Source organism: Megalobrama amblycephala, linkage group LG3 (assembly GCF_018812025.1).
Source record: "Megalobrama amblycephala isolate DHTTF-2021 linkage group LG3, ASM1881202v1, whole genome shotgun sequence".
NCBI classification, from domain to species: domain Eukaryota; kingdom Metazoa; phylum Chordata; class Actinopteri; order Cypriniformes; family Xenocyprididae; genus Megalobrama; species Megalobrama amblycephala.
In genome coordinates, this window is record NC_063046.1 from 13460301 (window position 1) to 13475964 (window position 15664).

The 15664-nt window shown below is 37.7% G+C and overlaps 2 protein-coding genes across 5 annotated transcripts in view; one reads left to right on the forward strand and one right to left on the reverse strand.

Moving 5' to 3' along the window:
• The window catches only part of dysf (dysferlin, limb girdle muscular dystrophy 2B (autosomal recessive)), a 106400-nt gene extending 105818 nt beyond the window's left edge, over positions 1-582 (reverse strand). For 2 of the 4 annotated variants that reach the window (XM_048184017.1, XM_048184010.1), the window contains exon 1: positions 194-582. In XM_048184017.1, the coding sequence (XP_048039974.1) occupies positions 194-281 (88 nt within the window). In that variant the 5' untranslated portion in view covers positions 282-582. The remainder of the gene's footprint in view (positions 1-193) is intronic. The other 2 variants (XM_048184019.1, XM_048184015.1) reach the window with 1 other exon arrangement.
• Positions 583-6067: 5485 nt separating this feature from the next.
• Positions 6068-14193, forward strand: LOC125264581 (zinc finger protein RFP-like). The gene is made up of 7 exons (XM_048184020.1): positions 6068-6361; positions 6990-7576; positions 9174-9269; positions 9401-9634; positions 9715-9865; positions 12947-13327; positions 13411-14193. The coding sequence occupies exons 2-7, from the start codon at positions 6998-7000 to the stop codon at positions 13950-13952; spliced, it is 1983 nt and encodes a 660-aa protein (XP_048039977.1). The 5' UTR covers positions 6068-6361; positions 6990-6997; the 3' UTR covers positions 13953-14193.
• Positions 14194-15664: the final 1471 nt, after the last annotated feature.

Below are 15664 nucleotides of genomic sequence, written 5' to 3' on the forward strand. Positions count from 1 at the left end.
GAGAGACTGCAACTGCTTTTCCAATAATAGCCCGCTTGATGGAATGTGGAAAGTAGGAAGACTGACAACAAGGCAGTGAAAGAGAGAGAATAATTGTGATTGTGCAGAAAAGAAAATGCCATTCTAGGCAAACTCTCTCTACAACATATTTTATATAAAACCCCTTACTCATTTACCCTGGTCTGGCTCCTACCTTCATAAGTGACGGTGCAGTAGGCATCACTAATATCCTCATCATGCGTCAGCACATTCCCGGCACACAGGATAAACACACGCAGCATGGGTGGACAGTGCTTACAGCAGGGTCAGCTACTAGTAACACTTGAGAATCACAGTACAGCTCACTGTGGTCCACAGAGATGGACCACTAGGGGTGTGTCAGGGTCCCAGATATGTCCCAAAGAATCACTCTGGTTTTCCCTCCAAGACTAGAAAATGAAAAGAGATGAAAGGAAGGAGAGAGTAGAGAGAGGTAGATAGAAAGAGAGAAAAGCTCTGCTACAAACTGCGCATAGGACAGCAGTCTGATGGGACTGTAGCTGGTGTGGTTGCCGCCCCACCTCCTGGCAGTGCACACACTGGCTCTAATGCCCCTGACTCATATACACACTGTCCTTTCAATCACAGACTGCAGCTCCTCTTAAAGGCACAGGATGCTTTTGGTCAGCACCTGTTAAAGCAACTGTGACTCACAAGTTTTGGGGAGATCACTTCTCCTGCTGCTGTCTATGTCTTAAGTAAACCTTTCCTTTAAAAAGCATTGGAGATCTCATACATAGATTTTAACATTAATAACAATGCTATTAGGCCAATAAATGATTGTTTACAATACAAAATATTTTTAGTAGGGTTGTATAATTAAAATTTCAGTCATGCAAGCAAGAATGGTTTGACAGCGCCAATGGCCAAAAACATCCACTCAAAAGCGTGCAATTTTTCTGAGACTATTGAGAATGTGTGATTTCAATTTAAACAATTGAATTTGAGTATATTAACATTTCTTACAAATATGAAGCCATCCATCCATTCTCCAAACCGGTTGTCCTCTGTAGGGCCACTGGAAACAGAGACATTATTTCTAACACAATGCTACATTAGTGTAGCGCCTAAATTTTAGCATTATGTTTTATTATTTTAAATGCATTAAAAGCTTGTCCTTGTAATGTGTATATTTTGTTTTGGTTTGGTTCTGTTTCTGTATGTGCATGTTCACATAGTTTCCTCGTGTGTACAAGTTAATCACTAAATAAAGGGTTAGTTCACCCAAAAAAGAAAATTCTGTCATTAATTACTCAGCGTCACGTTGTTCCACACCCGTAAGACCTTCGGAACAAAAATTAAGATATTTTCGATGAAATCCCAGTGCTGTCTGACTCCTCCATAGACAGCAATTTAACCACCACTTTCAAGGTCGAGAAAGGTATACTAAAGACATCGTTAAAATAGTTGACGTGACTGCAGTGGTTCAACCTTAATTTTATGAAGCGACGAAAATACTTTTTGTGTGCGCAAAAACAAAACATTATCTTCTCATCTGTGTTATTCTCCTACACTGTTTACATTCAGTGCTTCCAGGTTCTACGTCAGAACGCCGGCTCAGTATTGGCGAACGCTGTTCACGTGATGCACGACGCATGTGTGTGATGCTGATGCAGGAGCCGGCCAATAATGAGTCAGCGTTTTGATGTAGAACACGGAAGCGCTGTCTGTATTGTGGTGCAGTGGGTCATCTCTTTTTCCTGCCTGTCCCGTCCGACCACCATGCCCAGCGGAGAGTACAATCCAAACATCCTCTTTAATTGCCTCTCTTGTTCATACAGATGTCACAGTAATAACCTCTCAAAAGTTCTATTTCAGCAAAAGCCCTAAAAGATCTGCTGCCAATTTCATGTCCCTCAACCTACTCCACAAGCTTTATCTTTGACACAAATTCTGTTCACAATCTCCAAATGTCCACACCATCCTAGGAAAACCACCTGGCCATGACCTACATCAAACACTGCACAGGAACTGTGATGGTCCACAACAAATGCCTCCATCAAGAGGAAATTTTGTTTATGGTGCTGGAGGGTTCCACTGTGGATATCATCCTGGGACACCCGTGGATGCTACAACACTCTCCTTCCATCCGCTGGAAAATCAGTGAGGTGAAACAGAGTTCCTACTGTTTCTGGAATACTGAAATACCTGGCTTTCTCAAGTCTGCACAGTCTTGGTGTAAAGGGTCAGAGCAAGAACATTTGAATTGTACTTGGCTAGATGTGAACTTTGAATTGGAACAGTACTTGGGCAGCGACTAATAACATTTCACAAGAACACAAGTAAGGACAAGAATGCATATTGAGAAATGGCCTTGTAAAGGGGACGGTATAGCTGATTGTGTCACTGCAGCGTGACGAAGGCTGTCCCAATTCAAAGGCTCCTTCAAATGCAGCCAGCAAATGCGCCCATTGTTTCCTGTGAAATGAAGGATATACAACAGATCATTTGCGGCCTTGCCTACCACACAATTCATTCATCTGAAAAAATTCAGATTTTTTTTTTTTTGAGAAATTGGCAGATTACACTTTTAAATGTAAGTATTGGGTTTCAATTTACTCAAGTAATCTAATGTATGTAATAATACAAATAAAAAAATACAATAAAAGTTCAAATGTTGATTTATATGTTACCAACATATAGTTATAGTTATATAGTTCTTCTCTATATTATGTGGAAATATGCACTCATCCCAGATGTCACCCTGACAGAAGCCTTACCATGGTCTCTATTGTGGCAGGCTGGCAGCCTATCCAGGTCCAGCAGCACCACCAGGGTTTCCCTGCTCAAATAATTTTGTTTTAATATGACTCCTGGTTTTTAATATGACTCCTGGTCTTCATTCATCATTTGTTTAAAAGACCTCCGAAAAGACCTCCGACCTCCAAAGAACAGGCGAATCTCAACATAACACCGACTGTTACGTAACAGTCGGGATCATTAATATGTACGCCCCCAATATTTGCATATGCCAGCCCATGTTCAAGCATTAGACAAGGGCAGCCAGTATTAACGTCTGGATCTGTGCACAGCTGAATCATCAGACTAGGTAAGCAAGCAAGGACAACAGTGAAAAATGGCAGATGGAGCAATAATAACTGACATGATCCATGATAACATGATATTTTTAGTGATATTTGTAAATTGTCTTTCTAAATGTTTCGTTAGCATGTTGCAAATGTACTGTTAAATGAGGTTAAAGTTACCATAGTTTATTACTATATTCACGGAGACAAGAGAGCCATCGCTATTTTCATTATTAAACACTTGCAGTCTGTATAATTCATAAACACAACTTCATTCTTTATAAATCTCTCCAACAGTGTGTAATGTTAGCTTTAGCCACGGAGCACTATCAAAACTCATTCAGAATCAAATGTAAACATCCAAATAAATACTATACTCACATGATCCGAAGCATGCATGCAGCATGCATGACGAACATCTTGTAAAGATCCATTTGAGGGTTATATTAGCTGTGTGAACTTTGTTTATGCACTGTATTATAGTCGAGAGCTCGGGGGCAGGGAGCGCAGATTTAAAGGGGCCGCAGCCTGAATCGGTGCATAGTTAATGATGCCCCAAAATAGGCAGTTAAAAAAATTAATTAAAAAAAATCTATGGGGTATTTTGCATTCAGGGGACACCTTAGACTTATATTACATCTTGTGAAAAAACGTTCTAGGGCACCTTTAAAACAAAAACATAAATCTTTTTGATGAAATCTGAGTGCTTTCTGTCATGTTTGTGTGAACTATCCCTTTAAATTGAAGACTTCTCTGAATTCATCCCCAATATTTTGTGACAGCTTGCAGCAGGAATTTATATTAAAAAAAAAAGTAAACTTCAGTTTAATTTTCCTTCGCTGGTTCATAGCGCTACCAGCACCTCCAGCAAAAGACACAGAGGAATAGTTAAAGGCGTAGGCCTGTTGACATTTGGGATAGTATGACGTACAGATGATTTAGCACACACCTTTAAAATAAAGTGAAATTGAAACTTTATCACCTTAAAAACATTACCTTTACTGAACATTAAGTTCTTCAATCTCTGGTTTTAAATAACACGGACAATCAGTTCTGCTGTGTATTTTCTCCTGAAAGACAGGTGAGAGGAATGAGTTTTCTTACGAAAAATCACATGAGCACTAATGCTGAGCATTGCAGTATTCACAATAAGGCTTTTGTTATCTGTTGCTAGATAATGTATTTAATAAAAATTAGTCTATTAAAATCTAAATCATGATAACGCAGAGAGAGCATTAGGCCTATGGTGTATATTGTTAAATTACGATTAAATACATATTGTATTTTATTACTTTGTAGTCAAAACTCTGCTTGAAAATGATTTAACATAATAAAATGTTCATTGCGACAAAAGTGAAACTGAAATGAATTGCCTTGTCTGGAAAAAAGCAACATTAGGATCTTAAATGAAACCAAAAATATTTTTAACAGATACACCTTTAAAGGTAATATAGAGCATGTGATTCAAATTACGACAAACAGCCTCATGTTATCACTGTTTCTCCACAAACAGCCTTGTGTTGACAGGCAAATGCAGTGCCATATCAGGAAGTGACTGACCCAGTCACCACTTCATATAGACACAACTTCTATAGTGTCTGTATTGAAAGATGTTCAGTTTAAGGACAAGTCCAAATCCAAAACTGAAAACAAGTACAGATTCTTTAGAGGCGTCTGACAACATGAAGATGCAAAAAAGCCCAAACAAATCTAATGTTCTGTGTGATGCCTGCCATGGAAATAAAAAACAAATGGCAGTGTCAATGGCAGTCATGTTTGCAATGTGTAACATCTTTCTGTGAGACACACTTGGAAAATCACAAAACAGCAGCAAGGCTCAAAAGGCACAAACTGATCGACCCTGTGGAAAACCTGGAAGATTATATCTGTGGGAAACATGAAAACAACCTGGAGCTATTCTGTCGAGATGACCAGACATTTCTCTGTCTGTTCTGCATTGAAGCAGGACACAAAACTCACAATGTTGTTCTACCCATCACAACTAAAGTGTCAAAACCAAACTCTTACCCTAAACCTAACCTTAACCTAATTATAACGGTAACGGTGGCTGTTTCAGAGGAACGAGAGTAGGATCCAAGTGCAATAAACATTTATTCAAACAAACATAATAAAAGTAAATCCAGGCAAAACTGATAAATCCAGACACAGGCAAGGAAGGCAAAGTAAAACTGACAACAAGCGCACACACACGTAACATCCATGGAAGGACAACACCAGACAAGGAACATGAGAAACACTGGGGTATATACACAAGAGGTGACTAGCAAACATGACACACCTGGGGAAGACTAATCAATGGGGAAAACTACAAACATGGCCACAGGAACAGGACACAGAAACCAGAGGAACATAAAAACATTTCAACATAAAAGTCCATACAAAACCAGCTGAACACCAGGATCGTGGCAATAACCTTTAGTCTTGACACTCAAACAGGCCTTTAATGGGGTCTCAAAAAGTAAGTTACTTTATTGCTTCTATCATTAATGCCAACAAGGTTTAAATAACTTTTTCTATATTTTTATTATTTATTATAACATAATATTTATAAACATTTTTCCACAGACAAGGCTTAAGTCTATTCCAGACTAAAACGCATATTTGAGCTGTTTTTACAACATATATGAAAATATGTCAGTGCCATTGTTTTGTCTCAAGATGCACACCAATAATGTTTTTTTTTCTTTTTCTTTTTTTTTCCTAAGGCATGTCCTTGAACTAAGACTTAATCCTGGCTTAATCTAAGATCTGTCGGTGAAACCAGGCCATAATTTAATGTAATATTATTTTACAATTTATTGTAAAACTATGTATTTTAAAACTAAGTATTTTTTTATTTGTGTATATTTGTTTGAATGCACTTAAAATTAAGCATAATAATTTAGCAGAAGAATTAACATAAGCAACTAATATGAATAATATTTGCAAATAATCAATCAGGTGATACTGTCACACTCTCTAATGATGTTCCCAACATGACAACTATAAATAACAATAAAAGGGGGAAAATATGATTGTATATATAAAATATTCTCAAAGATTTGAGTGACAATCTTGTTATAGTTGTTGGAATAAGAAAGCACGACAAATTAAGGACAGTATTATATGTTGGCAGTATTGTGTAAGATTCACTGAAATAACAAAACCGACGTTTACTGTAAAGTGAAACTGAAACCTTCTTTACCTCACTATAAAAACCTGTCAAGCTCTGTCGAGTTGAGATCTGCTGTGTACTGTATTCTTCTCCGGAGTCCTGAGAAAACACTAACGGACAGGTGAGATTTCATAGATTTCATGGCAGAATGTTTAATCTTTTAAAGGGTTAGTTCACCCAAAAATGAAAATTCAGTCATTAATTACTCACCCTCGTGTCGTTCCACAACTGTAAGACCTTTGCTCATCTTCGGAACACAAATTAAGATATTTTTGATAAAATCTGATGGCTCAGTGAGACCTGCATTAACAGCATGTTAATTTACACTTTCAAAGGCCCAGAAATGTACTAAAGACGTATTTAAAACAGTTCATGTGACTACAGTGGTTCAACCTTAATGTTATGAAGCGACGATAATATTTTTTGTGTGCCAAAAAAACTAAATAACGACTTCATTCAACAATATCTAGTGATGGATGATTTCAAAACACTGCTTCATGAAGTTTCAAAGCTTTACGAATCTTTTGTTTCGAATCAGTGGTTCGGAGCGTGTATCAAACTGCCAAAGTCAGGTGATTTCAGTAAACGAGGCTTCGTTATGTCATAAGTGTTTAGAACCATTTCAGTGGTTCATTTGAATTTGAATTTTTGAATAAACTAACCCTTTAATGGATTTTCTTCCTTGTTATATAATATATTTATCATTGATCACTCCTATATCAAGCCTCATGGTGTCACTGTTTCTCCAGTTACAGCCATGAATTCCTTGAGCTCATTACTCTCTGATGAGCTGCTCCAGTGCCAGATCTGTCTGGAGGTGCTCCTTGACCCAGTCACCACTTCATGCGGACACAACTTCTGTAACAGCTGTATCGAGGAATGCTGGGAGAGAGAACAGCTCTTTCTGTGCCCACTCTGTAAGGAAGAGTTTGAAAGTAGACCAGAATTAAAGATAAATGCAGCATTTAAAAAGGTTGTTGACCGTTTTAAAGTGCATCAACGGTCAAAGGTACTTCAACACCAAACAAAACTTTTTCAACAAATTTTATGTGACGTCTGCTCTGAAAACAAGCAAAGGGCAGTAAAGTCTTGTTTGCATTGTGTAACATCTTTCTGCGAGATTCACCTTGACAATCACAAAACTGCACCAAGGCTCATAAGGCACAAACTGATCAACCCCGTGGAGAACCTGGAAGATTATATCTGCGGGAAACATGATAAACCACTGGAGATGTTCTGCAGAGATGATCAGACCTGTCTATGTCTGTTTTGCTCTGAAACTGTACATAAGACTCATAATGCTGTTCCTATAGAGGAAGAAAGTGGACACAGGAAGGTGAGACTAAAAGCTGAGAATATATTTCAGCATATTTATTCTATTCTACTTAAAGGAACTCTTCACACAAAAAATGTATTTACTCATCTCCATGTCATTCCTACAGAGCCCTAAAGGGACGTGGTGGTGGGGAAAAAAAATTAGGAAGGAAGGAAATTTTAAGTGCTGGTGGAAAAAAAATTTGGGATGGGAGGAATTTTTTTTTTTTTCCAAATCTTTTGCGTTCCCCCAAGAAACTTTGTGTTCCCTCGCAAAACGTTTGCGTTCCCTCGCAAAACTTTCGCGTTCCCTCGCAAAACGTTTGCGTTCCCTCGCAAAACGTTTGCGTTCTCTCGCAAAACTTTCGCGTTCCCTCGCAAAACTTTCACGTTCCCTCGCAAAACGTTTGCGTTCCCTCGCAAAACGTTTGCGTTCTCTCGCAAAACTTTCGCGTTCTCTCGCAAAACTTTCGCATTCCCACACAAAGATATTTGCGTTCCCTCGCAAAGTTATAATCGTTCCCTTGCTGTGAGCTCGGACAAACACTTCCTCTTTAATGTCCAGCTCTTAAGAGTTTGAACTTGTTGGACTCAAATATAAAGAAATGCAGTCAGTGCTTATGTCAAGCAGTTCAGTAAAGTTGGCAATATATTCACAGATTCAAGCTTCCTGGATTAATAACTCGTGAGCTAAACGTTGTTAAAACACAAATGCAGCTACTTCCAATCATAGTAACCTAGACAACAAGCTACAACAACACAATTTTCCTCAAATATGCTTTATAATAAATTGGTCTCTATGAGCAGGCGGCGGATATACACGTCTGAAGGGACCGTCTGAAAAGTGCAAAACCCCAAACCCTTTTGCTCATTTTATATTATGAAAAATACTCAATAACTTCACTGTAACACACTGTACTGTCACCAAATTCAGTTCATACATCACTGCTCTCCTGCAGTGGGAACGCAAAAGTTTTTTTTTCCCAAATTTTTTTCCACCAGCACTTAAAATTTCCTTCCTTCCTAATTTTTTTTTCCACCACCACGTCCCTTTAGGGGCTCCGTACATTCCAACTTCTCCTGTGAAACAAATATCAGCTCTTTTTCATTCCAAAAAGGCAATGCTGATTTATAATGTCAAGCTTCAAAAAGACAAAAAAAACAGCATAAAAGTATCATAAAAGTAGTCCATAAGACTCACATATTATAATAATTTTTGTGAGTCAAACAGTCCACAGTTTAAGTTACTGGCTGATCATTTTCTCCACCAAAAAGCTCTGAAAGAAACTATAAAAACTGCACATTGAAACTACAGGAAAATATCAGTTAATAATTTAAATTTTGGCCTGTTCTTCACAGAATGATACACACATGAGTTTGGGTTTTTTAATGATGACAATTTTTTCAAGTTTGGGGTAATCTATTCCTATTCTGTTTAAAAAATGAACCGTACTGCCAAAGTATAAATCAAATAAAGCATTGTAAAGTAAATTCAATCGGGGATATACACCAAATTCACTGAAAAGAATATTTTTTAGGATAGTAAGAGAACAGTTTAATACAGGTAAGGTTTACACTTTTTGCAATTGCTTTAACATAATATTGCTTTCTGTCCTCAGGTTCAACTGGAAAAGACACAGGCAGAAATCAAGGTGATGATCCAGGACAGAAATAAGAAGATTAATGAGATAAAAAACTTAGTGGAGTCCAACAAGGTGTGTCATTGGTGACAAAAACATTACTATAAAAATACAAACTGGCATATTTTTGAGTCCTAAAGTGTGGTGGAAAGAATGGTTTGGAATTTGATTGTAATTTGACTGTCTAATATTCTCAATATAACTAGAACACCACAGAGAGAAATAAAGCAAATAAAGTTGAGCTGTTCGCTGATCTGATCCGCTCCATTGAGAGATGTCAGTCTGAGCTGCTGGAGGTGATGGAGCAGAAGCAGAAAGCAGCAGAGAAACAGGCTGAAGAGCTCATTAAAGAGTTAGAGCAGGAGATCACTGAGCTGAAGAGGAAAGACACTGAGCTGGAGCAGCTCTCACACACTGAGGATCACCTGCACCTCCTACAGGTCAGTGTCCGTCTCTCTGCTCTCATCACAGGGCAACACTCCTCATTCTGAAGCAATTCTCCTCTCCTGCATTTCTCCAGGTTTACTCATCTATGTGCAGCCCTCCACAAGGCAAGACCTGGACGAACATCAACATTAACATAGATCTACTGAACACAGAAACTCTAGAGAAAGCCCTTACTTGCTTCAAGGACAAAGTCAACAAGGAACTGAAAAAAATCCATGAGATCAGTAAGCATTATGGAAATTAATTTATATATGAACCAGAATTCTCAATTAATTATGAATGGTGCATGCTTCTAACTGACTTGAATCTAATTATTTAAGAGGATTCTCATGTTTAAATTATACAAGAATATCCACAGTTAGAACACTAAACAAGTATTAGTACTTTAAATTGCTATTAAATGTGTAGTAAGCGATTTCTGAGAAATGCTCTTGAAAGTGGATCGGACCAAGCACTACAACACGCTTGTAGCCAATCAGCAGTAGGAGGTGTATTCACTCAGAGAGAGTGAGCAAGAGGGAGATTTGAAGAAAGACTGTAGAAAGAGACATGGCTGAGAGACATTACAAAAGAAAGGTCAGAGGAATATCACTGGAAAAAGAAGGGTTACGATTAGGCAAGCGCTTTAGGACCCGCATTAACATTAGAAAAGCTTTCCAGTGCTGGAGAGACCTGAAGGAGAGCAATGAAGAGAGGAGTGTGTTTGTTTGGATTGATTAAAGATTTTTCTAGTCGACTATAAGTCAATAATTTAAGCTATTAGTCTACTAATCGCATGTTTATATTAATTTAAAGCTGCAGTCCCCGATTTTTCCTCTTTGTCACCCAGTGCTTCCCACACATAGACTTTACTTGGGCGGGCCGTCCACGTATAATAACGGCCGCCCAAGTATATTTGGAGACACATTTTTGCTTTTATTGTTTTTATCCTCTTATACTTTTATATCCGCGCAAGATAATGAAACCATCCGCGATCGATTAACTAGTTGTTTCGTACCTGCTCGTTATGTGTGCGTCAGAACTGTTTACTCCCGCTAACATTCAAACGGGCACTGCATTTTGCATAGTCACAAGGGGGCGCTGTTGCATGTTCTACAAACTCACGCAACAGCGCTTCAGACTGCTTCAAAGTGATTCTCAATCAATGAAAAGTGCAGAATTATGCCAAGCGATTGCTAATGAACTCAAGTTGATGAATTATTACAATGTCTACTTTATGGCCTTTATATAAAATATTTTAGACGATTGTAAGAATCTGAAGGATCAGCCTGCAATAGTACATACATTTCAAAATAAGAGTCCCGGTGTATTTCGGGCTTGTTTATAATTAAAAGTCACACACTTTTTCTTTTTCTTTTGGGCATTATTGGTATTTTGGTTACACTATAAATTGTATTTAATTTGATTTCCATTTAATTCATAGTAAATTATTGTAGTCTCCCCCACAGAAAGAAAAGACTAAGAACATTATTTGACACATATATTATTCAGTTTATAAATTTTACTAGTAAAATCTGTGTCCCATTCACTGAGAGAAACACTATATGACAGCACGGAGAATATAGGAACATGTGAACCATTTAAATGCTGTAATTTTGCTTAATTTACAATGCATAATAATGCATAATATTAGTATGTAATTAAATGTAATATATTATTTAATTATAATTAATTTCAATAAATAAAAATACTGTTAAAAATCACACATTGTTTGTTTATCACATGTAGTAGACCATTTTTGTGCCATGGGTAATAGGAGGATTTTTCGCCCGGCTACCACCGCAAGGTTTTTTTTTTTTTTATGAAACCAGTTACAAGCAAAAAAACAAACAAGGTACATAATCAAATCACAAAATAACATTACAATGATCAGCCAAAGGTTGAGGCTACCACCGCAAGTATATTTCAAACCTGTGGGAAGCACTGTCACCATCTCTTGTTTGAAACCTGCAATTGCAGTCATATGTGGAATAGTTACCTATAGATTTCAATTTCTGTAGCCACTCAACAGTCCAAAGTCTTTTGCTTTTGACTACAGGTGAATCTCCATTTGTCACTGATGATTGTCATTTGGATCTTTCTGGATTACAATCCGCCATCAAAATGATAAGTTTAATTATTTCAGCTGCTGTGAGAAAAGGCTATAAATGATCTGCTACCAGCAGCATCCTCACGTGATAAAACCGACTAGCCTCTCGACGGGACTCCTTCCTTTCTGTTTATGGACATGAAGTAATGACGCAATGACGAACGGCTGCATGCTCAAATTTCCAGCGGAAATTCACTATGTCGCTCTTATTATAAAACATTATTACAAGCTTACTGTTGTGAATCGAGCTAAGATAATGAGATAGTTTTGAACACTGGCTGGTTATGTACTTGCTCAAAAATTGATTTTGGATCATTTTTAACCAAAGAAAGTTACGGACTTCAGCTTTAATTACTTAAATATATACTGAGAAGAATACTAAACCATAATGAGCGTTTAATATATATAGGCACATATAGGCCTATTCCGCGCTCAAGCATACGCATAAAGCTTGCTGCAAAGCACCAGCAAAAGTAATGATTATAAATGTGTCAGGGAATAAATAGCAAGGAGACATTTTAACTATTTATTAATACTCTTATCTGTATGACCAAAAATGATGGAGTATTTTAAGTTGTGTCCGCTGTTATCAGAAAAAAATGCAAAAGATCGCGCCGGCGCCTCCATGTCAGCGCGCTAATACTTTGGCTTCCATACTCTGCACAAAAACTTGGATATGTGCCTAATAATAGTGCAAATTTATCTAGGTTAATGTTAGAGAGTGTGAGCATTTAAAGTTGCTACTACTTACATGTTTCAAATGATAAGCCATATTTGAGGTCGATGGATGATAGGCAAACGTTTGGATTTCCTGCCCGACATAGTGTAATTAGGAACCGCCGTTAACGATCTGTCCCTCACGGACTGTGTGACTTTGCCACAACTTTTTTTTTTTGTTTGTGACTAACCGACTAATAAAAATTTTGATCGACTAAGCCTCTTCTAGTCGGCAGCCCTAGAAATACCAACAGTGTTTCTCAGAATTTGCTTACTGTACCTTTAAATGTGACTGCAAGTCAACTTAAAAACATGCTCAGTTTTTTGTTTTTGTTTTTTGTCACAATCCTGATTGCCAGCAACATTTTGTATAAGCTGCAGCTGTCTAATGGTGTGTTTTGTTCAGTTTTTTATCTAGTGATAAAATAAGGCTTGCATCAGTCTTGTTGTTCACTAAACATTTAAACATCTCAGTGAATTTTCACGTTTACTTTCACAGCTCATCTTCCTGTTATTCAAGGATTCAACTTTATTCAACCAACATCACAACCTTCAGCCAATAGGATATTTGTATTTGGCAGCGCTAACACAGATTCTGTTCCCTCAAGTCCTTTAAGGGTACCTAAAAGTTCTTTAGTGACTGAAAAAAAGAATGAGACTGTGAATTTGAGAACACAGAACACCCTGACAGAGATTTCAAAAATCAAAACAAGCAAAGTTCAGACAGAGGGCAAAATCTACTTTACTCTGGGTAAAACAGACTGCAGCACTCCCTCAACGAAGAGAGTGGGAATGATTAAAGGACAAGTGAAGGTCTCACGCTTTGGTACGGGTACTTCTCCATTAGCAGATCTGAGCTCAATACAGAAACTTTACGAAGGTAAGATAAATAAGAATGATAATAACATGAGATTCGGGGCTGCTTGTAATGCATTCATCGCCTTACCCGTCTTTCTATTGCAGTGTATGTGATTTTGGATCCTAACACAGCTTACCCTAAACTCATCCTGTCTAAAGACAGGAAAGAAGTGAGTTATGGTGGAACCTGGACAGATGTTCCCAATAACCCTGAAAGATTTGACTCCTCTGCCTGTGTCCTGGGAAAAGATGGGTTTTCCTGTGGGAGGTTTTACTTTGAGGTCCAAGTCAGTGATAAGACTGAATGGGATTTAGGTATGGCTAGAGAGTCCATTAGGAGAAAGGGGAAAATAAGAGTGTGCCCAGAGGATGGATTTTGGTGTATATGTCTAAGGAATGGCTGTGAATATATGGCTAATGAATCTCGTCCTGTTTCCCTTTCCCTGAAAGACAAGCCCCAGAAGGTGGGGCTGTTTGTGGATTATGAGGAGGGTCTGGTCTCCTTCTACAATGTGGAGACCAAGGCTCTTATCTACTCCTTCACTGGTCTGTCTTTTACTGAGAAAATCTATCCATTTTTCAGCCCTTGTAACAAAAGAGGTGATATGAACTCAAAGCCTCTGATTATTTCTACTGTTAAAGTCTAATTATCCTATGTTCCTGTAGAAAAAAATAAAACAACATATAAAGGCCATTGTTTAGTGAACACACAATTATGAGTTCATTTTTGAGGAATTAGGCTTACTATACTTTACTACTACAGAGCAAAATCCCCAGAGTTAAATCAACTCTGCTCAGGGTATATATGGTCCCTCTCTAAATAGTGTTAAAATAACACTAAAGCAGAGTTAAATTTAATGAGATAATTAAGCATTTCATTAAGTAATGATTGTGCATTAGTGATGAACACCTGCTGTTAACAAGCAGAATCACTGAAGAAATGAGAACAGAGATGGCGACAAAGAGGCAATTCTTACGGACTGCAGCTTTAAAATTTTACTGATGAACATTTTATTATTATTGTAGACTATACTAGTCTACAATACTAGTCTACTACTATACTTTTATACTAGACATGTATTGTTTTCTCCCTTAGATTGCTTCTTGTCTCCTCTGGTAGTAATTATTTTCCTCCCCCGGTATATTTTAGGTATATGTCGGCTGTGCTCAGTATGTTTAGTATCTTTTTGTACCTGTGATTTTATTAAGAATTATTCATATTTATTATTATTTTATTCATTTATTTATAGTTTTGGATGACCAAGCTTTATAGTTTTGTTTTGTTTTTTTACTATTTGCTTGTCTTACTATCTTGTTATTATTATTATAATTGTTATGTTTTTTTCTAGCATTAATTTTATTCTTTTGTTATTTGTTGTGTGGATCCTTTTATTAACAAAAGATATATATGGAGGTTATATAAGTATATGTATATGTTTTGTAATTGTATGTTATATTTTGTTAATATGGAAAATTTAAATAAAGTGAGAAAAAAAAAAAAAAAAAAGACTGCTTCTTGTTATTTTTTTTTTCCTTTGTTGTTTTGGGTGTGGAAAAAAGTGTGATAAATGAATAGCCTAAATGGTGTCATTTGACATTAGGCTAGACTGTATGGCTTGACTGTCACGGTGCACACAAGAACAAGATGTAGGATCCAGTTGCAGCATTTATTGCAGCAGGGGCTGGCGCAAAATGCGGCATCGGCATCTCGCAGCGGCACTTCCGGCGGCATCTCCAGCGGCCAGGGACTTCTTCGGCAGCTGTCGCTTGAGCGGCATCTCCAACGGCCGCGGCATCGGCATCTCGCAGCGGCACTTCCGGCGGCATCTCCAGCGGCAGCTCTCCCTACAGCGGCATCTCCAGCGGCCGCGGCATCGGCATCTCATAGCGGCACTTCCGGCGGCATCTCCAGCGGCCAGTGACTTTTTCGGCAGCTGTCGCTAGAGCGGCATCTCCAGCGGCCGCGGCATCGGCATCTAGAGCAGCCAGGGACTTTATTCGGCAGCACCTGCCGCTGGCCATTATATTTCAATGTTGTTTTTTGTTTTATTTTAAAAACTAGGCCTACATTTAATCAAAATAACATAATATACCAGAAGACTATCATTTGTAAGCATTTATCACAAATTTTGTTAATAACGTTCTGATGCTCCACTACATAAGAGAAAGTAAATCACATGCTTTGAAATGCACATGAATATAAACTGATATTTATACAGAAATTAATTTCTGATAGACTATGCTGCACAAAGCTGAAATTGCGGCATCTCTTAGCGGCATTTCAGGTGGCATCTCCAGCAGCCACGGATATTCTTCTAATTTTAAAAAGCTACATTGCAACAAAATAGCATTATATATC

Coding starts and splice junctions, on each gene's coding strand:
- LOC125264581 (XM_048184020.1), top strand. CDS start 6,998: ATGAATTCCTTGAGCTCATTACTCTCTGATGAGCTGCTCCAGTGCCAG. Junction 9,270..9,400: donor ACTTAGTGGAGTCCAACAAG/GTGTGTCATTGG, acceptor CAATATAACTAG/AACACCACAGAGAGAAATAA. Junction 9,635..9,714: donor ATCACCTGCACCTCCTACAG/GTCAGTGTCCGT, acceptor GCATTTCTCCAG/GTTTACTCATCTATGTGCAG.